The sequence below is a fragment of the Haemaphysalis longicornis genome, unplaced genomic scaffold (genome assembly GCF_048455015.1).
Source record: "Haemaphysalis longicornis isolate Haplotype H1 unplaced genomic scaffold, Haemaphysalis longicornis Haplotype H1 scaffold_4, whole genome shotgun sequence".
Classification (NCBI taxonomy): Eukaryota; Metazoa; Arthropoda; class Arachnida; order Ixodida; family Ixodidae; genus Haemaphysalis; species Haemaphysalis longicornis.
In genome coordinates, this window is record NW_027526361.1 from 195,247,955 (window position 1) to 195,271,833 (window position 23,879).

At 43.1% G+C, this 23,879-nt stretch overlaps 2 protein-coding genes across 2 annotated transcripts in view; both read left to right on the forward strand.

Moving 5' to 3' along the window:
• The window catches only part of LOC144180170 (uncharacterized), a 93,335-nt gene extending 75,085 nt beyond the window's left edge, over positions 1–18,250 (forward strand). The window contains exons 7-10 of the mRNA XM_077708557.1: positions 177–563; positions 3,257–3,547; positions 16,186–16,313; positions 18,050–18,250. Of these exons, the coding sequence (XP_077564683.1) occupies positions 177–563; positions 3,257–3,547; positions 16,186–16,313; positions 18,050–18,250 (1,007 nt within the window). The remainder of the gene's footprint in view (positions 1–176; positions 564–3,256; positions 3,548–16,185; positions 16,314–18,049) is intronic.
• Positions 18,251–18,353: 103 nt separating this feature from the next.
• The window catches only part of LOC144180171 (uncharacterized), a 42,480-nt gene continuing 36,954 nt past the window's right edge, over positions 18,354–23,879 (forward strand). The window contains exon 1 of the mRNA XM_077708558.1: positions 18,354–18,369. Within this exon, the coding sequence (XP_077564684.1) occupies positions 18,354–18,369 (16 nt within the window). The remainder of the gene's footprint in view (positions 18,370–23,879) is intronic.

Here is a 23,879-nt window from a genome sequence, read left to right on the forward strand (position 1 = left end):
GCACTACAACGACAGACGTTTTGGCCTGTGCTAGCCTAGTATTAAATATTCGAATTTCGTCGCACTGCACTCTAGCCATGCCTGCAGCGATCTGCTACAGTACCATCGAACGGCACTGTAGACACTGCGTATTAAATAACGCATTTCTCAGTGGGCAATGCATGTGCTTGTTTCAGACTCGCCCCGCTGCCTGAACGCCCAGCAGCAGCACCACGCCAAGGTGGTGTACACGGCGCCCTTCGAAGAGGTGTCCCTGTCATGCGACATGGAGGCCGACCCGAGCACTAACCTCTCCTTCCGCTGGGCCATGAAGGAAAGCCACAACCGGGCAGCCCTGAGCACGGGGGCCTCTTCTTCAGCGGTGGCGGCGGGGGTGGGCGAAGCAGCGCAGCGCGAAACGGCCTTCGCGCGCGACTTCGACGGCATGGCGCGCGCATTCGCATCCCGTAGCGTGCTCACGTTCGTGCCGCTGCCGGAGGAGCTGCACTCCACGTTTCAGTGCTGGGCCAAGAACCCCGTGGGAATACAAAAGAAGCCCTGCCTCTTCCGGCTCGTTCCCAAGGGTAAGACGTCCTGCATCGGTACATGGTTATCCTCACTTTGGCGACCAGTGCCACCATGGCAACACGAAAGAGGTAATGTGCAATATTCTGAAACCAGTGAAAGCATGACTGCCGGTTTGCAAGAACACAGTTTCTCAGAAAAAAAACCTTCATTTGGAAGATATATTTAGGATTACCTTCTCTTCGTCAACTCAACTGCACGTAAACGCCAGAACTGGAGGCCGGATTTTTAGAAATTAAAAATGTCATTTTAGGCGCCTAAAATAGGCTGGGAAAGTAACGTTTTAGCCTCCCAACGTCGCAAGTACGATAAAATTTCACATTGATGCAAATAATTTCAAACGAAGATGTGTGCGGCCTGTCTACGACAGGAAATGATCGTGTGTATTGTTACGATGGCACAAAGGGGCCAACTGTTGAACATAGCCGTTCAGTTGTCACATGAAACGGTTGAACTAAGGAAGTTGCATTATCTAAATTCAACAAGCACACTGCCACGCCAACCATGTTCGATGTCCCTGGTTGCTAATATATAGCATCATATATAATGAAACAAGCACAAAAAAGTATACTTGAGACTTGGGAATACTGATTTTAAGAAGTGCTACGTTGTGTCGCCAAACACTGACAAACAATAACCGCAAGAAATAAGACCATATAATAGAGCAAAACGTTATTACGTGAAGACTGTTACGTTCTTACTCTGGCAATATCATCACGGATATATTATTTTATTACCCGATTTGTGCAATTAACACTGTCAAACAAACTTCCACACATTGGAAGAGCATTCACAAAAACTGTTCAGCAGACAAACTTCTTTTTTTAAGGAAAAGCGTACTTAAGGGCCTGTTGGCAATATGAAGTTGAAGGTGTAAAAAAATGCGCCTGTGCACTGATATTTCGCCGCTACGTCTTCATTGTAGGAGTGCTCTGGTACCAGCTAACCAAGGCGTGTCAGGGTTCCACCGCTGGGTTGAAAATACAGTTGGGTTGGAGCTTGCTTGTAGAACCGAATATGCAACTCCACATGTTTGAAGAAATGTGTTTCGGTAGTACGGAGAGCGTAGCGTAGAGTATGAAAATTGTGGAAGCGATATCAAAGTACACATCTCCAGGTTTTTTTATTTAAAGGTGCTTTTTTCAATCAGAATAAGTGTCCCATTTCAACGCTGGTAGCGGTTCTTTCGATGGTTGCTTGAACTAGAGGGCTAGGTTGAACAAGAGGTCTAGTTAAACTTTACCGAATCTATATTACCAATGGCATTCGCTAACTTGAATAAAGATCTCAAACTACACTCGAAAGAAAACTATGCGTCGAAATAGTGTCCATATAACGCCGATTTTGGAAATTAGGAATTTGTAGGCACTTGTAAGCATTTAGGCACAAACAACAAAGTAGTCATTTATAGGCACTATAAAACACCACAAAAGCCCTTTCTCATGCTAATATATATCAAAATGGTGCAAAAGGAGCACAATGAACGAAATATTGATTTACTTGTAATCCGGTTCGTAGTCATGACAATGGACAACATAAACATGCGCCTAAGCACTATTTGACGGCACAGCTTGATGGCTTAAATCAGTAACCGGCACTGATGTTGGAATATGAAAATATTCTGTTATAGTTTCGCCATTCTGAAGATCAAAATGACTGAACGTAAAATTTGTAATTGCACGACTGACGTCCCATATGCTATTTTGAAGTTTGAGGTGAGGTATCTTTTATTTCAAGTTATCGTTATTACATCGCAAGGCTGACGAAAAAAGCTGCATAGAAGCAGCTTGACAAGCCAGTCAGCCCAATTCAAACGTCAAGCAGCAGACGGCAAATATGCATGCTGTACAGCTTCTACAGTAATGAACACAAAACACACCAAAGTATCGCAATTCTTTTCCGATAACAAAAATATGCAAAGCAAAAAAATATATGCACGTAACAACTAAACAAAGAAACAATATTTCATTCCCAAATCATGAGAACGCTACATGAAAATCATATTTTTGCTGAGAAATTTACTTCGTATGCCACCAGTCTGACTCTGAAGTGTTTTTTTTTTGATAAATCATTGTTAATGACGGTGCAAGAATGGATCTGGTTAGTCACGTCTGGCATTAATGTGTCAGTCGAGTTTCACTGTGACAGCCGTCATTTATTTATTTTTTTATTTATTCACAATTCCTTACAGGCTCCTAGGAGCATTGAGTAAGGGGGGGGTAAATACAAACCTATTTGCAAGAGCATTAAAGTAACATCAAAGGTTAAAGACGATGTTGTACCGATGTTGTACATAAATCGCTATGTGCATTAATACAGGTGATGAAAGCATACAAACACAGGTACAACCATACAAGCAAGGTAATAGTGTTAACGTAGCCTGACCGCAGGAACTGCAATAGCAGAAACATTCACTTCGCTGCTGCCCAACGTTGGGGCGTTACCCCAAAGAAATAAATTTCGACCCGGAGAAGCACAAAATTCACTATTCTACTGAATATTTAAAATTATGGTTTTATCTCAGGTTGGTTATACTTGATCGGTTTCGTAATTTGTAACTTCGTAGTGAGGGTTAGCTACAGCGACATTGGAATTCTGCAGGTGCAGGTTTCAAGCGCCGGAAATAGTATAGCGATAGGAACTATGGCGATAACATTCCCAACTTCCTCTCTGCACGCTGACGCTTTCGCAGAGACACCGAGCATTGTGCGCGAGTGTCAGCTGCTGAACAAGACACTGACGTCCCTGCTGATTGAGTGTCAGCGGCGCAGCGACGACCACCACACCTTCGTGATGGAGCTGCACGATGCCAGCAGCAACCTGCTGGTGAGGCGAGTCACCTCGACGACACCTCGCTTCCAGTTGAGCGAGCTCCACCCAACCAACTACTACACCATTCTGGTCTACACCACCAACGGCGGTGACACCAGCCGAACCCTCAACATCTCAATTTCTTCGACGCAGGCCGCTATGGCGAATACGTGTAAGTCACCCGAATGTTTTCAGGATACTTTTTTATTAATTGAAAAGTTGTTAGAGTTTTGGTTTGGGCTAGTTGGTAGCGGTAATCCACGACTTCGTGTAGAGCGAAAAAACGACAGAGGACACAGGGAGTTGTGTCCTGTGTCATGAAAAGTTGTGTAATGAAACTTTATGTCTAGAGATGAGTACTGATGGTCCTATAGGCATTTTATTAAAGTGATGTTCGCGGCCACTTCCAAAAAAAGTTGCATCTGGACCGAATTTTCTTCTCTAACGTAACGCAGCGTTACGTCACCTAAATTACCTAAGAAACAGTAACCAACGACAGAAAATACCCAAACCATAAGCTATGAAAATTTTAATGGAATGTAAAAAGAGAAGAAAACAAAACAAGAGACGCACTTGAACCACTGCCCGTGGTAGTAAGAATCTAAGACGTAACATCTGCTCTACAACTGCGGACGCTGTGCACTGTACCAATCCAGTCATAAAAATTCGAACTTTGTCGGACGGCACTAGACATGGGTGCAACGCCGAGTTGAGGCGCCATGGGACAGCACTCCAGACACTTCCTACTTCAAAATGTTCAAATCCTATGCAAAAGGGAAAGATGATCAAAAGAACAAAGCATTGAATCACAGGTCGCTATTTCTGTATTACGGTCTGTGTTGCGGTTGTATGTGGCAATTGTACGCGTAGTTTTAACGCACCTTATTTTCACGAGCAAAGTCACGTATATTGGCTTAGAAGTCGTTGCCCCAATTGCTAATCTATAACGCACTAATACTTTTGTAGGAACGGTGAAAAGAAAAAAAAAGTTAGCTAGCTTACCATTAAATTGCAAGGCGCGCCTGGCAGATACGTGGATAGTTTGTTGTTGCGCTTTTTTGAATACATTATCTGGGCACTGAACCCCTGAACCCTGAACCTATACTGAACCCCTATATATAGCCTTCATAGATTATGAGAAAGCATTTGACTCGGTCGAAACCCTAGCAGTCATTCAGGCATTACGGAACCAGGGGGTAGATGAGCATTATGTAAGAATACTAGAGGATATCTATAATGGGTCTACAGCTGCCATCATCCTCCATAGGGAGAGCAGTAAAATACCTATAAGGAAGGGTGTCAGACACGGAGACACAATCTCTCCAATGTTATTCACAGCATGCTTACAAGAAGTATTCAGAACGTTGGATTGGGAACAGGTGGGAGTAAGGGTTAATGGAGAATACCTCAGTGACCTCAGATATGCTGATGACGTTGCCTTGCTAAGTATCTCGGGGGACGAATTGCAAAGCATGCTTTCCGCACTAGGCGAACAGAGTAGAACCGTGGGTCTGAAAATTAATATGCAGAAAACTAAAGTAATGATCAATAACCCCGGGACAGCACAGCAGTTTGAGATAGATGGCGAGGCAGTGGATGTGGTAAGCGAATATATATACTTAGGCCAAGTTGTGACCCCAGATCCCAACCGTGAGGCAGAGATAATTAGAAGGATCAGAATGGGGTGGGGTGCATATGGTAGACATTCTCAGATAATGAATAGCCGCCTACCATTGTCGCTGAAGAAGAAAGTGTATGACAGCTGCATCTTACCGGTACTCACCTACGGGGCAGAAACTTGGAGGCTCACTAAGAGGGTTCAACTTAAATTGAGAACAACTCAGCGGGCAATGGAGCGGAAAATGATAGGTGTAACATTAAAGGACAAGAACAGAGCGGAGTGGGTCAGAGAGCAAACTGGTGTTAAAGACATCTTAGTATAAATTAAGAAGAAATGGACGTGGGCAGGGCATGTAATGCGAAGGCAAGATAACAGCTGGTCATTAAGGGTAACAGAGTGGATCCCTAGAGAAGGCAAGCGGTGCAGGGGGCGGCAGAAAGTTAGATGGGCAGATGAGATCAAGAAGTTTGCGGGGATAAATTGGTCACAGTTGGCACAGGACCGAGGTAATTGGAGAATAATGGGAGCGGCCTTTGCCCTGCAGTGAGCATAGATAGGCTGGTGATGATGATGATGATGAAGATCTGGGCACAACCTGAGTACGACTAAGCCAGTTCCGGTAGCAATTTTGTGAGATACGGGTTTGGCTTGTACAAGTCTTTTTACGTTAAACATTTGTTGCCTTGGTACAATATTAAGCAAAAACCAGGGTAAAAACGGAAAAAGAGGAAAAGAATAGTCACACACACACTTCACAAACAACTCGTTCAGCCCCACCAAAAAACGTTCGACTTATATTTTGAGTGTGAGGATAGTGGGTGTCTCTCCTGAAAAAGGCATAGTGCTGCATTCCAAAGCCTCCCGAGAGATTTAATGCTGAGCCAGCATAAAAGAGGCGGGTTCGTTTACGATGCCTGAGCACAGAAAACATGAGCACAGAATGAGCACAGAAAACAAAAAAGGAAACTTGTCGTGACGAAGGCCAGTTTATTTTCCTAAACGGTGGCAACAATCGAAGTCGCTGCCTAGTTCAAAGTTTTTTTTCTGGTGTTCCTTACCATGTTCGAAAATTATTGAATTATTTACACACACACACACACATATATATATATATATATATATATATATATATATATATATATATATAAAATTAGCAAAGTTATGTAACTTTACTCTGATGAAGGCAAGTCCCGTTGCCGCTACGTAAGTAAACATTAGTTGTTATTGTTCTTGCTGTGTATCCGACTCTTATACTATTTTTGCGCGCTTTGTGAGTTTATCTTTCTCTAGATTTATATATATATATATATATATATATATATATATATATATATATATATATATATTTATTTACAGAAAGATAGGTCGGCAGTCTACAACGCCAAAGGAGGCATAGGGGTGTGGTTAGGCTCTCTTTTTTGCTTGGGGTAATGAAGTTACCTTTTTGTTTATTATACAGAAGAAAGAAAGAAAGAAAAACTCGCGTCCAGAGTGAGGACCGAACCCACGCCTTTCGATTAGATCTCAATTTCCTTACCAATTCGGCAATCTGGGCGACTGTGTTCTCCTTCCCTTTCTGGGCCATTTATATTTACTAGAAGTGTATCTGACGCTTGAGGGTGGTAGCCAGCGCCACTCTGACTACACGGGGAGAAGGGGACCTTCTCTTATATCCCCGGGGCGTGTCTCGAACGTCTACAGCCTGTCATGAGCGGGTAACTGGCGGGAAGCCCTCTTATGCTACCTAGGCATCAAGGCTGCCAGAACCGAGACCCTTGCTAGGCCTTCGCAGAATAATATAGTAAGGAAATGAGGGGCTCGTTGAGGAAATACAGAAAGATAGGTATATATATATATATATATATATATAAGGAAAGTAGTGACTGATACACACGAGAATGAAATTAAAAATAAAAATAAAAGTTTACTTTCAGGAAGAGGACTTCCTTTCTTCATAGTCCTCTTCATGAAACGTCAGTAAACTTTTATTTTTATTTTTAATGTCTGTCTCGTTTTTCTCTGATTCTACTTACGTTATTTTTTCGCGCTCTGTGTGAGTTTATATGTTTCCAGCCTATATATACACATATATATATATATATATATATATATATATATATATATATATATATATATCCAAGAAAAGAAAACTTTGAACAAGGGAAAAGCACAATTTTTGCTAACGTTGCAGCAAAGAGAGACTTGCTTGCTCTTTGCTGAAACGTTATATATATATATATATATATATATATATATATATATATATATATATATATATATATATATATATATATATATATATATATATATATATATATATATATATATATATATATATATACAGGGTGTCCCAGCTATCATGCACCAAGATTTAAAAAAAGAGTAAAGGCGTAACTCGAAAGAAACCAGGTGCATGATGTTTGCAGTACTGTGAAGAAGCGGTCAGTATTTTTTTCTTTAATGAGACTTAATTACCTAATTTTAATTATTATCTAACTCGAGAAATACTCTCCTAATCACTAAAGTGTCCTTGAGGCACTTGAAGGTAACCACGAGGGGCATCTAACTGCGGTACTTTCAGCGATGAACTAATTGCGTACACATTTATTCTAACTGATAAAGGAAACCCGCGAAATATGAAAAATACCACGTGACGACGCTTACGCGCGCATTGTAAAGCAGCGTCCCCAAACAAAGGTGATTGAAAGCAACTGCTTCGCGTGTTATCCGCCCGAAGAGACAGCGCATCACCTTGATAATAGCATGCATGGAAGGAGCAGCAGCAGCAAGATTCGCGGGACGCGTGTGCGGATAAGGAACAAACTCGGTCGCGATTTCTACTTTCTTTCTTTTGTCTTTTTTATTCTGGCTAACTCAGAGGCAGCCTGTTTGAGGGCATTGCTGTACGATGCGCGCGGAGGCGCTGTCACGTGGTATTTTTCATATTTCGCGGGTTTCCTTTATCAGTCAGAATAAATGTGTACGCAATTAGTTCATCGCTGAAAATACCGCAGTTAGATGCCCCTCGTGGTTACCTTCAAGTGCCTCATTGACACTTTAGTGATTAGGAGAGTATTTCTCCAGTTAGATAATTAATTACAATTAGCTAATTAGGTCTCATTAAAGAAAAAAATACTGTCCGCTTCTTCACAGTACTGCAAACATTATGCACCTAGTTTCTTTCGAGTTACGCCTTAACTCTTTTTTTAAATCTTGGTGCATGATAGCTGGGACACTCTGTATATATATATATATATATATATATATATATATATATATATATATATATATATATATATATATATATATATATATATGTATATTTATATATATAGGAAAGCAAGTTCTCTTTGCTGAAACGTAGGCCACAATCGTGCTTTTACCTTGTTCGAAGTTTTTCTTCTCTTATATATATATATATATATATATATATATATATATATATATATAGGGAGTAGTAGAACTTTGAAGATGGTAGAGAACACAAGAGAAGAAAAACTTCGAACAAGGTAAAAGCACGATTGTGGCCTACGTTTCAGCAAAGAGAACTTGCTTTCCTCAGGGCCTGTTTTCTTGCTTTCCTTGCTTTCTTGCTTTCCTCGGCTTTCCTTGCTTTCCTTGCTTTCCTCGGCCCTGAGGAAAGCAAGTTCTCTTTGCTGAAACATAGGCCACAATCGTGCTTTTACCTTGTTCGAAGTTTTTCTTCTCTTGTGTATATATATATATATATATACATATATATGTAGTTATATATATATATATATATAGAGTAGTAGAACTTTGAAGATGGTGGAGAACTCAAGAGAAGAAAACCTTCGAACAAGGTAAAAGCACGATTGTGGCCTACGTTTCAGCAAAGAGAACTTGCTTTCCTCAGGGCCCTGAGGAAAGCAAGTTCTTTTTGCTGAAACTTAGGCCACAGTCGTGTTTTTACCTTGTTCGAAGTTTTTCTTCTCTTATATATCTATATATATATATATATATACGTATAAGACAGAAATAAGGGTTGGCAGTCAATAAAACCTCGGAAAACAAAGGGGAGGATGTGGTAGGTCATTGAAACAGACAAAGAATTTGTAAAGAAGGAAAGTGGAGAAAAAATGCCCGCCAGGTGGGATCCTAACCCATGACCTCCAGTCTTATTACAACGAGCCCCCCATTTCCTATTCTGATTCGATATATATATATATATATATATATATATATATATATATATATATATATATATATATATACACGTGTATATCTGTCATCATCATCATCACCAGCTGATCTACGCCCACTGCAGGGCAAAGGCCTCTCCCATTATACTCTAATTACCTAGGTCCTGGGCCAACTGTGACCAATTTATCTCCGCAAACTTCTTGATCTCTTCTGCCCATCTAACTTTCTGCCACCCCCTGCAACGCTTGCCTTCTCTAGGAATCCACTATGTTACCTTTAATGACCAGCGGTTATCTAGCCTTCGCATAACATGCCCTGCCCACGTCCATTTCTTCTTCTTTATCTCTACTAATATGTCCTTAACACGTGTTTGTTCCCTGACCCACTCCGCTCTCTTCTTGTCCCTTAATGTTACAGCTATCATTTTCCGCTCCATTGCCCGCTAAGTCGTTCTGAATTTAAGTTGAACCCTCTTAGTTAGCCTCCAAGTTTCTGCCTCGTAGGTGAGTACCGGTAAGAAGCTGTCATACACTTTCTTCTTCAGCGACAATGGTAGGCTGCTATTCATTATCTGAGAATGTCTGCCATATGCACCCCACCCCATTCTGATCGTTCTAATCATCTCTGTCTCAATGTTGGGATCTGGGGTTACAATTTGTCCTAAGTAGATATACTCGCTTACCGCTTCCACTGCCTCGCCACCTATCTCAAACCGCTGTGCTGTCCCGAGGTTATTGATCATTACTTTGGTTTTCTTCATATTAATTTTCAGGCCCATGGTTTTACTCTGTTCTTCTAGTGCGGAAAGCATGCTGTGGAATTCGTCCCCCGAGTTACTTAGCAAGGCAACGTCATCAGCAAATCTGAGGTTACGGAGGTATTCTTCATTAATCCTTACTCCCACCTGTTCCCAGTCCAACGTTCTGAATACTTCTTGTAAACATGCTGTGAATAACATCGGAGAGATTGTGTCTCCTTGTATGACACCCTTCCTCTTAATTATTTTACTGCTCTTCTTATGGAGGATGATGGTAGCTGTAGACCCACTGTGATATCCTTTAGTATCCTTACATAATGTTCATCTACCCCCTGGTTCCCTAATGCCTGAATGACTGCTAGGGTTTCGACCGAGTCAAATGCTATCTCATAATCTATGAAGGCTATATAAAGGGGTTCAGTATACTCAGCGCACTTCTCTATCACCTGATTGATCGTGTGAATATGGTCCATTGTTGAATAACCTTTACGGAACCCTGCTTGTTGTTTAGTTTTACTGAAATCTAAGATTGCAGAAATTCTGTTAGCGATTACCTTGGTAAGTACCTTGTAGACGACTGACAGTTAGGTGATCGGCCTGTAATTTTTCGAGTGCTTCATTTCGCCTTTCCTATGTATTAGGATGATGTTCGCGTTCTTCCAAGATTCCGGAACCATTGCGGTCATTAGGCATTGCGTGTACAGGTTTGCCAGTTTTTAAGTACAATTTCTCCGCCATCCTACAAGAGGTCTGCTGTTATCTGATCCTCACCAAGTGCTCTGCCCCCTTTCATTTCTTTCAACGCTTTCCTTACTTCTTCGGTCGTTACTGGTGGGATGTCTATCTCCTCTGAACTACTGTCTCATTTGGCATTATCCTGGATGTCCCGGTTACTGTAGAGATCCCTATAGAACTCCTCGGCCACTGTGACTATTTTATCCCTATTTGTGATGACATTGCCCTGCTTATCTTTAAGTGCATACATCTGATTTTTTCCCACGCCAAGACGCCTTTTCACTGCTTTCAGGCTACCTCCATTCTTTACATCGTATTCGATCCTCTCCATATGCCATATGATACTTCAGTATGTCAGCTGTCTTACGCTTATTGATTAACTTCGAAAGCTCCGCTAGTTCTATTCTGTCAGCTGCGGTAGAGATTGCATGGTTCGCCGTTTCCTAATTAGATCTTGCGTATATATATATATATATATATATATATATATATATATATATATATATATATATATATATATATATATATATATATATATATATAGATATATATATATATATATATATATATATATATATATATATATATATATGTAACGTTTACCTTTATTGGGTCGAGTTCACTGAGTAGTCAAACAACAGTCCGGTCCCTGTCCTTTCACCTCCTCTTCTTCCTCCTCTTCTGGCTGCTGCCCGGCCCCTCGTCGACCTCTTCCTCTTCCTGTTACACAGGCCGCCCCTCTGTTGTCAACCCTCCTGGGTTGATACGGCACTACGTTGCACATAGACGCAGCTTGCACGATGTTATTAGGTCTATTGTAGCATATGTACTTCAAAATTCCTTGTTTGCGAGCAGTCTTCACAACCATGTAGGGCCCTGAAAAAGGAGCCTTGGAACCCTGCAAGCCTTTCCGGACAAGGACGTAATCCCCAACGTTAATGTTCGGAACCTTGCCCGTGTGAAGACGGTCGTAATGCTTCTTCATTGCGATCCGGTACCTTTAATTTTCTCTCTGGGACCTTTCTTGTTCACGGAGCACTATTGAATCGGTAATCCCCAGGAGGTTATCGGCATGCAGCCACTCAGATTTCCCATGATATGCAAAGTATGGACTGCATCCTAAAGCGAATGTGTGCGAGTGGTTGTGGTGTGCAACAGCGGCTTCTAGAGCACATTTCCAGCCCCCTTTGAAATCTGGATAGAGGGAAATGAACTGCTTGATGTCACGTATAGCTCTCTCAGCTAAACCGTTGGCTTCAGGGTGGTACGGCGCTGAGAAACATAGCTTCACATTGTGCTGGAGAGCCCAATTCTTCAACTGCTCGCTCCGAAAGGCTGGTCCGTTGTCGGCCACAATTGTTTTGGTGTCTTTAAACATATCCCGGTTCAAGAGAGAGATGACGCTCCTTGCATCTTCCTTTCCGGCTTTACACGCGACCATTCGCGTGCGCTCATCAATTGCCAGTAGGAACGCTTGCGTGCTGCCTCTCCCCTCGCCTTTTTTCCTGAGCTCCGCGAAATCAAGGTGGATCGTTGCGAATGGTTCTTTGGAATGTTCTGCGATGATCATTGCACTACCTCTGGGTTTGAACTTGGCCTTGCAGATTTGACACTGGTGACAGGTCCGTACGTATTCAGAGATGTCTTGCTTCATGTTGTTAAAATGAAATCTTTGCTTGATTTTCCAGTATGTGCGCCAAAATCCGTCATGTCCGCCAGAGTGAGGTGAATCGTGGTAAACAGCCAAGATTTTCGGTACACTAGTCTTCGGTACCTGTAAACGACCATCTTTCAGTGACATCGTCTCTGTGCCATCCCATAAGAGCGCGCTCACGTGGTGATCATCACATGGGGTAGGTATGTGGAGTCGTGACATGGCATCGGCGTCCGGTAGCTTGTCACCTGGTCTGTGAGCAATGTCAAATGCGAACTGCTGCAGTTCACTGACCCACCTGGCCAGCCGCCCTTTTGGATGGGACAAATTCAGTATATAGGTCAAGGCTTGATTGTCTGTGAATAACTTGAAGCGTCGGCCCTCCAAGTACGTTCGGAAGTAACGTAGCGCCATCACTACCGCCAGGGCCTCTTTTTCGGTTGTAGAATAATTGATCTCTGCCTTGGTAAATGTGTAAGAATAATAACCAATGGCCCTGAGCTGTCTTTTCGGTGCTTCCTTGTCATCCCTTTGGTACAAAATCGCCCCGGCTCCGTAATGCGATGCATCTGTGGTCAGTTCAAACGGTTTGGTGAAGTCTGGGAGCGTCAACACTGGGTCCGACGATATTATCTTTGTAAGCTCCCGATATGCGCTGTCGTATTCCTTGGTCCATTCAAAGGGAACATCTTTCTGCGTCAATGCTGTGAGGCATTTCGACTTAGTGGCGTAATCCTTGATGAATGCCCTGAAGTGGCCGGCGAGTCCTAGGAAGACGCGTAGAGAATGTACGTCATGGGGCTTGCATAGCTGTAAAATTCGCTTGACGGATTCCTCTTTCGTGCTTTTAGTCTTGCCATCAAAAACTCTTCCAAGAAAGACAACAGAATTTTTAAAAAACTCACTCTTCTTGAAATTAATCTTCAGTTTAGCTTTACTAAGGGCGTCTAGCACCTCTGAGAGATGTGATATGTGCTCATCTCTGCTCCTGGAATAGATTATTATGTCGTCGACGTACACCCCACAAAATTGTCCAATGAACTCTTGTAGGATGGTGTCCATCATTTTCTGGAACCATGCTCCAGAATTCTTCCATCCGAAGGGGAGTCGGTTGTACTCATATGTACCAAAAGGAGTCACGAATGCAGTGAAGTGCTTGTATTCCTCCTAAAGTAGTACTTGCCAATACCCTTTGCACAGATCAACTCGAGAGAACCAAGAGCAACCACCGGTTTCATTGATGATGTCGTCTATTCTTGGCATTGGGTACGGGAACAGGTCAGTCTGGCGATTCACAAGCCTGTAGTCTGTGCACAGTCTATATGTACCATCGTCCTTGAGAACCGTTGTGATAGGTGACGCAAATGTTGATACGGAAGGTCGGATAATACGATACTCCAGCAGACTTTGCAGTTCAGTTTTTAGCCACTTCTTTTTTTCGTAGGACATGCCGTATGTTTTTTTTTCGTACAGCAGTAACATCGCGCAGTTGAAACGGCACTTCCATGACTGCTGCGGCTGGCGGATAGGTGCCTACACACAAAAGTTCGGGATATTGTGAACAGACGTTCTCGCTATTCGTGACCAGCCTGATGGACGGCTTTGTCTGCGCGCATATCGTCTCAGTGGAATGGTCAACGAGCACCTCATCCTTCCAAGAAAGGTTGAGCTTCAATCTCTTCATGTCAGGACGGGCTAGGATGAAATTAAACTTCGCGTCGTCTATTAGTAATGCTTCTACGAGCACTTTACTTCCCTGGTACTCGACTTCGACGCGCGTCCATTTATCAAGCACCCTAGCAGTCCCATCGTAGCCATGTACCTGGATAACCCTACCAGGAAATATGTCATCTGGTGAGGCACGTCCTGTACTCATGATGCTCACTGATGCTCCTGTGTCCACTAAAACGTTTTCTAGTCGCCCGCTGACATACATTGGTGCATACAGCAAACTGAATTCAGATTTAATTAAGTATACAGTCTCGCTTGGGGTCTTTGGGTGGGACCGATCACCCTCTTTTATTCGTTTTTTGGCTGATGAGCACCACTAGGCGTGCCGACCGATGGTAGGGCATTCCGAGCAGTTTCGTACTGTCGGGTCTGGCCTATTGGTGGCAGAAGGTCGACACAGACGTCCCTCAGCGCATGGAGGAGTTCTTCCGCTGTGGTAGGAGCCCTTGGAAGAACCTGGCGTTGAACGGCTTTCGTCATACCATGGATGATGAGTGGTACAATGGACGACTCGGGGAGATTAGGATCGGCAAGCTGCAGGAGTCTTCGCTTCTCGTAGAAGTAATCCACCAACGTCCCCTCCTTGTGTTTGAAGAAAATGGCCTGATCCCAACGCTCAACGGGGTTCAAGTCGAATGCGCGGATGAAGCTGGCTCGCCAGTCGTCCCAGGGCTTGTCAGCGTTCCCTGCCATCCGCAATTCATACCACTTCTTCGCGTTCCCCGAAAGGTATACTCGTAGGTTATTTATCCGATCAGAGTCTGTTATCCAGTGATTGTTGGAGCACGCGTATTCGTAGAACTGAATCCATGCCGCTGGACTTGAGGTGGTACCATCAAAACAATCAGGCTTAACTTCCTGTCTGTACCGTGACGGATCATGACTCAATTCCATGAAAGACATAAATTGCTGTTGCTGCTGAAGTTGTTGTTCTTGCAAACGCACAAAGTGTTCCATGATACGCTTGAGTCCCTCTGGTTGGTCTGACCTTGCGTTCACTGATTCACTTGGCTTAATCACCCAAGCTTGAAAATCAGCGGCGCGCATGTTCACCTTGATGTTACTCTTCAACGCTAACTCGTCTAGCGTCAGTTTAGCTTTCGTGGCAAAGAAAGATATGAAGTCAGGTGTGCTGACCTTTTCTGGGAGGATCACGGTCGAATCATCCCCGTCCTCTTGGTAACCGTTGACCACCAGACGACCATCTTCACGCTGGGTCAGAGTGAACAACACCCACATTGTCCGGAATAGTCGGCTGCGCCAAATGTAACGTTTCCCTTTATTGGGTCGAGTTCACTGAGTAGTCAAACAACAGTCCGGTCCCTGTTGTTGTTGTTGTTGTTGTTGTTCCTTTGTATATTGGCGCATACCCAATCAGGGGATCGGCCAAACATCAGTCGTTAATTCGAATGAGATTCAAAGAAAATTAAAAATTAGAATGATTCAAAGAAAATTATAAAAATTTTCTTTGAATCCTTTCACCTCCTCTTCTTCCTCCTCTTCTGGCTGCTGCCCGGCCCCTCGTCGACCTCTTCCTCTTCCTGTTACAATATATATATATATATGTGCCTGTGTGTGTGTGTGTATAGGTACCCTGCCTGCATATAAGTGGCAAATTACACGCACCAGAATCACGCTAAACATTCAAAGAAGGTACGCTTTACATCAGTTGTGTCCAACATTTTACGACTGTTGAGACGACTCTTCTACCTTTTTGTGGTGCAGATATCGGCAGCAATTGCAGGCCATGGTTTATAACGCGAGCTATGGCGATGTCCTTGTATAATAATCTTATACAGACCTATTTCGATAGTGAACTGGGCGGGTTGTTATTTATTGCACGTTGTTATTTATTGCAAGGCGGGTTGTTATTTATTGCAAAAAAAAACTGAGCATGATTCAGCAGTGACACCACGTTACTAAAAGAACGGCCTAAGAGTCCAATAAAAACTTTCCATTGCTAGCTTTGATTGAAGTCTTACTCGTGAATACTGGTAGCGTAACTGGAAAGTGCATTTTCAACGGCGGAGACCCTAACGGTAATCTATCTGACCTTCCATATTCTCCCTCTGAAACCCCCCCCCCAAAAAAAAAAAAACACACAGGACAATATTTCATTTCCCTTGTCTGTTTGTCTTTTAACTACAGTTGAAAAAGGAGTGGGGCTGTCTCAGGTGAGCCTAGGTGCCATCTTGGGACCTCTCGCCGCAGTTATCGTCATTCTTGGATCCGCCATCTGCATAGCCTACTTCTGCAAACGGCATCACAGGCGAAGGGTAAGCCCATTTAGCTCCTACCACCAAGAGAAATTCGCTGCACGAAATGGGCGCATCGCGCGTATAGTGCCCAAGGGAGTTTTACAGGGTGCTTCCAGTTTGATTGTCTAAATCCATAAATAAACCATTCGGGAAATTTTAAGGTGCATATGCGGTGCACTTTAACTCACGTGTAACGCACTACACGATTCACGTAAATATATTTATAAAGTGGTTTCACCCGGAAAATGCCCTTTTGCGGCCAGCAAGAACATCTTCATTTCACCTCCAACCGCCCGAGCGGGTGACTGGCTGCTGATTCTGCATGTTGTTCGTTCGAGTTGGTAGGCGGTTTGGTTGAGGCGAAAAACAAAAACACCTGTGTTTCTAATTTTAGGCGTTCGTCATGTATCTTCGGTTTGAAGAAATGAATCAATTAGGCGCTAACTGCGTAGTATATGTAAAGTTTTACTAAACATTAGTAGTGCTAGAGATATTTGATCTATCGGTAAGAGAAGACCTATTCAACATACATTTCAATGCTTGGTTTGGTGGTTATAGTTATGTGCCGCAGGTGAGGCGTCTCCAGAGAATTTTAGTGCCACATGAAGAAAATACATAGCGTGTAGCAAAGACGTATACTGCCAGTGTTATCTGAAGTTGTGTCCTGCACGTTAATGTTATCTCATGCGGTATAATTATGTAACAATAAACAACGTCATTAGCGAAGTCATAACTCCCGTTTTAAACGTGTAAGTGTGGTCTGCATAAGATGATTGTAGTTAAGCCTCTAAATGCCAGAGTAAGCGAAATGGCATGCCACATACTTCATTGCATTCATGAAACGCACTCAACATCACATGCTGACTAGCAGGAGCTATTTGCTGGCAAAAATGATTTCTGTGCTTCCATCGTACAGCACTGCGTTGTTTTACTTCTACTGCATACATCCGAGCATTTGGAGTATTTTCTGTCCGCGATTCTCAAGAAAATAATGATGTCTCTCTTTTCGGGTCCCCGATATTGATTGCCTTGTGTGCGTTTCTGTGGCTGCTCTCAACCCGCTTGGGACATAGGCACGGTCTCAGCGCGCAGACAGGGTGTGGCATTTCGCAACCATTAGAAGGTTAGGTATACAGTACTTTGCACAAGGCAAAACCTAAATACGAGACGCATGCTTTTTTCAGGCTGCACAACCTATACTTGAGGTATTACGCTACGCGCTGAGTTTTTGTAGTTCCCAACATGAGCACCTGAATGATGATGCTATAAGCATAACTTAACTGTATGAGGGCGACGATAGTGACTTTATAAATGAATCGCAGTCTACGCAACGAAGCGGATCTTACTTGACAACATTTGAATAAAAGCGTGCCCTCAGCCGCCACACTGTATGCATTTTGTAGTTGCGCTACAGAAGTGTAAACAGCAGCTCATACAGTGCAAGAGGCGACTAAAACATTAATTTCCTCATCAAACAGAATTGGATTTCTATGCATACGTGGCTGCCTCGTTTCAAGCGACACCATTACCACCAATAATAGGTACCACACGTTCAAAAAAATGAGTCCCTGGGACAAGCTACAATATTATAACATTGGAAATATGTTCCAGGTTTCTTCCCTAGGCCACGTTCATTGCAAACTTCTCGCAGCAACTTAGGTCCTGTTATTAAATTTTGCCCTTCCCTGCCTCATGCTTGAGGGCTAATAATTTTGCAACGCAGCGCCAGAACAACATTTCTTTTTTGCACGCAGGAAAAGCCCGACGTCGACGACACGGTCACGTCAAGCAGAGCAGAGGAGAAGGCCGAGATGTTCTCAATCCCGCTGAGTCCCTCCCAGACGAAAGTAGATTGCAAGCGGGACGACATTGGTCCGGCCGTCGAAGTCGTCACCCACTATAACCGTGACATCGCTGAAAAGCTTCCGCTGCAGTGCTACGGAAGTGTGCTATGATGTATCGGAGGATGCAGCGCCCCTTTCACCTACCCTCCGCTCTTACTCTCCTGCCAGACTCCTTTTTACCACGTTCGAGATAATGTTTATAGGCAGACAATGAATGGCGCTCATCGATGGTACGTGCTCAGTTCACAAGTTTTGGTGCCCCTAAGTCTTTCGTTGCGTGTTTCTATAGGGCATTTACTCAAGAACACTTCAGAAGCCTGTACATACCTTGTAACCTTAGGGTGCTCCATTGTACTTATAACAGTGTAAATACATTTGGAGAGCACGCTAAAACATTCCAGTGGAAGTACGTAGTGTAACAAGTCAGACTTTACCAAAAAAAGTTGTTTTGTTGCGCGATTCTGTCTGACCAGTTCCTGGGAGTTGGGATTTATGCCGGTGCCTCCGAGCGTGAAGACTGAGCTTGGGTTTTTCACAAAGAGCGCTCCTAGTTCATATACACAGAACCATGGATCTAGTTAGCGGGTTAGCAAGCGAAGCGTACAAAAAAACAGGCATTTGCACTGTTGTTCTAAGAAAGGAGTTGCGATATGGCAATATTGACGTCGCATGGTGATTTTCAATGTCGTCGGGACCAAGTGAGTGCCCAGTATGAAGACACAGTTTGGTGACATTTAGGTATCACGGAAAAACAGGAACGTTATTGTGGCGTTTTAGTAGGGTGGTTGGCTAATGGTAATGCACATATGGGCTTTGAAATCTTTCCAAAATACCGTTATGCCTCATATTGAAACCCCGTTCCCGAAGTAGCGCAGCCACATTTGAAATTGCAGAAAAACTGTCACCGTCTTTTTCTTTTAAAAGGACCACAGCTAAATGTCAATATTACGTGCAGCATGATATGTTTGCGCTTTAGTTACAGTGAACGAACATCTTCTAATATATTCCCCTCTACGAATGCTTTGGATCAGCGGGCTCCATCAGGAAATCCTCTGGCTGGAAAATGAGAAGACTGTGTGATGTAGAGCTGCTAAAACACACAAACAAAAAAAAGCACAACGATACCGGAAATCCACACAAACACAGCGGTATCAAGCATGTAAATGTTAGGCGAATTTAGTATTATCAACAAGGAACATCAGCAGCTGCAATGCGTTATCCACTCAGGATGTAATCGCTTAAAATTCTCCTGCGGAGCATATTGGGGGATATACTTCGCTATTGTTTGAATGTTCTCGATACCTGTGTAAATACAATAGTGTATATGTACATATTTCGAGATTGCTTCTAAGATTCCCTATGACACTATGTTTCCTCGGACATTTGTAATATAATCTTCTGAGTGTGTATATGTCCAGACTGTTTGTAAATAAAATATTTTTCCATGTCTTGTTTTCTATGTACAGGCTGCTCAGGACAGCTGTACTTTGCCTTACAAGTTTTAAAATAATTACGAAATCCCAAGCTATTCCAACATGTTTTTTATTGAAGCACGTGCAAACACGAATAATGCTAATAACCTCGTTCAGGTGAATTTTTAGAGGCATGTTGTTTAAGATATCATATCGAAAGTTTCACTTTATTGCCTCTCAGTAAAGTACACATTCGTCTTTAAACTCTGTTTTAACCAGAAACATAAGAGACCCCGTCGCAGTAAAACCAGCGTCAGCGGGTTCGTCAAGGGTGAACGAGAAAACTTTGCTATCCCTTCCTAAAGAAAGTTGTGAGATGGGCGAAAGCTCTTTATTTCAAAACTGCGTGTAATTTGTGTCAAAACCTTCGCTAAAAGAGCGGCAAACATCAGCAGAAACTCCGGCCAGTCGATCGTCACACTTACAAAGACACAAACCGCAAACAAGAAAGGAAAAATGCGACAATTTTCCCCACACTGAGTAAACGCAACTAGAAACGATCTGAATGTACCGATACGTGATTTATTAGATACTATTGCACACCTTCGTGATTGACGCGTGAACTGTTCTTTCTAAATCCGTTCTTCGCTGTGATATTCAGTTAACCTTTTACGCAATTGAAGCCCGGTTTCCCGAAGGCGCCGTGTGTCCACATATCTCATCAGAGCTTTTCGGTCGACCAACCGGTCATAGCAAATGCTTTACTTTTTGACGGAACGCCATCGGTCCAACTAATAAAGCTTTAAAATCACGTGGCTCTGACTTGCTGAGTCACCTGAAATCGTAAAGGACTGCCACCACAGATGGCATGCAAACAGAAGGGCCGCAACTGCAGGGCACATAATATGCCGCTGCTCCTTCTCTATGGCCTTACGTATGCAATCGAGCGAGCAAAGTAGCTGTAGACATCGTCGCTGAAAATATGTAAATATTTGAGGGTCACTGGAGATTTGTACCCGGTTGTCCAGATGCATAGCCGAGTGCATTAAAACTGCCCTAACTCAAAACTCATAGTCACAAGAGGAGCAAGAGTTGTCCTGGGGCCTGTTGTGAGATAGGTAGGCGTGACTGCACATGACTAGAGCAGTTGCTGGCCAGCCACGTAGCTAAGGTGAATTATGGGGAAGCCTTCAAGTGAAGTGCGGCCAGACTGCCTGTCCAAGTGCCTAATTCGAGTGAGAAGACGCAGCAACGGGAGCGAAGAGAGTGACGCAAACCCGATGTAGCAGTGCGACGACAGTCTCCTTTAAATCGCGTAAAGAGACACTTACATTACCCGACAATTTATCTTCTGTTTCCCTCATTTTCAAGTGGCAAACCTGTGGTTACTACATGCCCTTTTATCACTTGAATTCAGTGCTGATCAAATGGGAATACAACTACAGAACAGTGCTACATTAGTTTTTCTATGGTGAGCGGTTCCTTCTGCCAAGATTCCAGATTTAGACCCCTGACTTGCAAGGCGATGCCATAAGAATTGGCTCCCGAGAATAAGCGCGAATATTAACCGCTCCGAAAGTTTTTTAAACGATGCGAATGGGCCCTGGTTACGCTAACACGACGCACGTTAAATGACGAATTTCAGGTGTCCTCTATGTTTTTTCTAGGGAGGCATTAAGCGGTCTTAATTTATTTACGCATTTAAACTTGGAGCGCAAGTGTTCACCCTTCTTATTTCCCTGCAAAGCAGCCGCCACTGTATAGCCGGAAGCCTGCAAGTGCTGACTCCTAATGGAAAACCATGTAACAGGCTGGATCGCCATAACAAACATAAACCTTTGCGGCTTTGCAGAAGATGTGCCCCCAGTAAAGTTCTCTAAAAATGGCAGTAAGCCGCTGTTTTGGGCCCGAATTTGTGTGAACAAGGTATATGTAGCAGCGCCCTGTATCCCTATTTGAACGATTAGAAGTGCGCCATATAAGTACATTTGGTCGGCCCTATCTAAGCGGTGGGGCATGCGGAAGATGTCCAGGCGGACTGTTGCTCTCAGCGTGGCGTAAGAATAATATTCTTATTATAGCAGCACCGGGTCACCGACGCCAACCAAATTGTCTCTGCAGTTGCATCCCATCTCACGTGTACCGCGCTTTTGCCAGGTAAGAGAAGGTAAACACAAGGCATCATGGGTGATCATCGGACAAAAAGAAATCCAGATGTGTCGCTTTCCCGCTCACGAAAGTCCTTTCAACAGTGACTATTCTGTAGTTATTTCGCAATTATTGTAAATGTAAGATGTAAATTATTTTCGCGCAGCTAATATTGGGGGTGAAAACTTGCTTTGTGCACAATTCTTCTTGCACGTTGCGCACGTTGCGCACGTTGCGCACGTTGTGCACGTTGAGCACAATTACGTCTTGCACTTTGCGCGACGAAGTTCGGGAGCCGTGGAAACTATTCCATGCAAATGCTTGGGGAGTAACATTTGACAGTGCCTTACACAAAAAAATGTTCAGAAACCCGGAAACGTATTTTAGAATTTCCATCCCATTTTTGACTTCTTGCAGTATGCCAAATATCACTTTCCTGAACATTTTCTTCTAGGTTTCTGAGAGGTCAGAATTTTGGGCGAGAAAGATGGGTATGAACAAATAAAGTTTTGGTAGCAAAGAGAGGGATGCTCACGTGTTAACTAGATTGCTGCATACGTAATGAACACAGTTTCACTGAAAGCGTAACAACAAAACAATTTTTTTGCGTGATGCCCACCCCGTGTCTGAACCCCCTTTGTGGGCTGAATCTCCAACGAGAAGAAAGATGCACCGAGTAAGAAGGTCCAAACCATCAGGTGATCGGCGACATGAAAGTTCCACCGAGCCGGAAGATCTAGTCGAGCCCGAATGACCACCGAGTCTAAAGATCCACAGAGACAAAAGATACAATCGAGACTTAATACCCATTGAGATTAAAGATCCACCGAGACGAAAGGTCCAACAATAAGGGAGCTTTAGTGTGGTCATTCGGATAAAGGACTTAGCGATGAATCATCTGTGTAAAATTTCACCCCATCAAACTTAATTGACCGTTTTTGGCAATTGTGTTAGCCTTGGGCATGCAGTACTCAGTTTTGCGTCTATGTAACGTGTTGCACGTAAGCGTATTATCCCGGGATGTTCTGGGGAATTTTAGCAATGTCGTTTGTCACTAAAACAAACAATAAAGTTTTGTTTTGAGTACTGCAACTCCATCCTCTCTGGATTCCTCACACACAGTGTGGGCGCATCACTAAATACACATGATGATTGGCGGTAGAAAATCAGGACATTTTGATAATTGCCTCTATGTTAGAAAAACATTTCGATAATTACCCGTAGCTAGCAAAATAAACTTCTTGCTTTCGTAATTTTCTTTGAAATCAACGCATGATCTATCCTATTCAGTTAACCGAATCAATGCTGAAACTTGATTCAAGTTAAGCTTCACGTGAATAAACTAGTAGACAAAAGGAGCTCGAAACATAGCGGAATACATAATCGAACCCGTGCCGCACTGGAAACCAGCCCTGATACACGTTCCCTCCGTTGTTACAAAGAGAGCTGTTAATTATTGTACAGTTGTAGTGTATCAATTGGGCGGAAGGCGAAAAGTTATCCCAGGATGACAAACATTTTTAAAGTGTCAAAATGTCGTTGACATTGGAAATTCTCGAGTTATGAGATACTGTGAGGCTTTGCGGACAGCGGTGAGAGGTGGTGGAGGGGCTACAGACCAATTTATAACTCCTAATTAATTTGAATGTGCGCAATCCTCGTGCTACATAGACGTTTTTGCTTATGCTACTTTATCATTCTGCTGCCTTGTTTTGACTAGATGGAATGAAGCCGAAATCAAGGTTAACTGAACCTTCGGAATCAAGCCGAATCTTCGCATTCACTAGCGCAGTAACTTATTCATGCACTGATCTGCCATATTCTAGGGGTAGAATGGTTTCAATGACATTGTTACATACATGCGTTTCTAATACCAATGTTTACAAAGGCGGCAATACGTTACTCTAACCTCCGACTTTCTTCATTTTCCGGCAATCATAGAACTGTTTGGCGAAGGTGGAGCCCATCAAGAGTCCCGTGAACATTGCACATGCCAAACAAAATAAGAAATTACTTGGAATTTTAAGAATACTGCACAACCTCGATAATTGGTTCAAGCGGTTTTTATGGATTTGTTTAAACCCTGTTTGTGTTTACATTGCATAGACGGAAGCAAATGAACATGGTTTTCGTCGTTTATGCAGTCCCTAATGCCGTATTTAGGTTTTGAAGACCGAAAC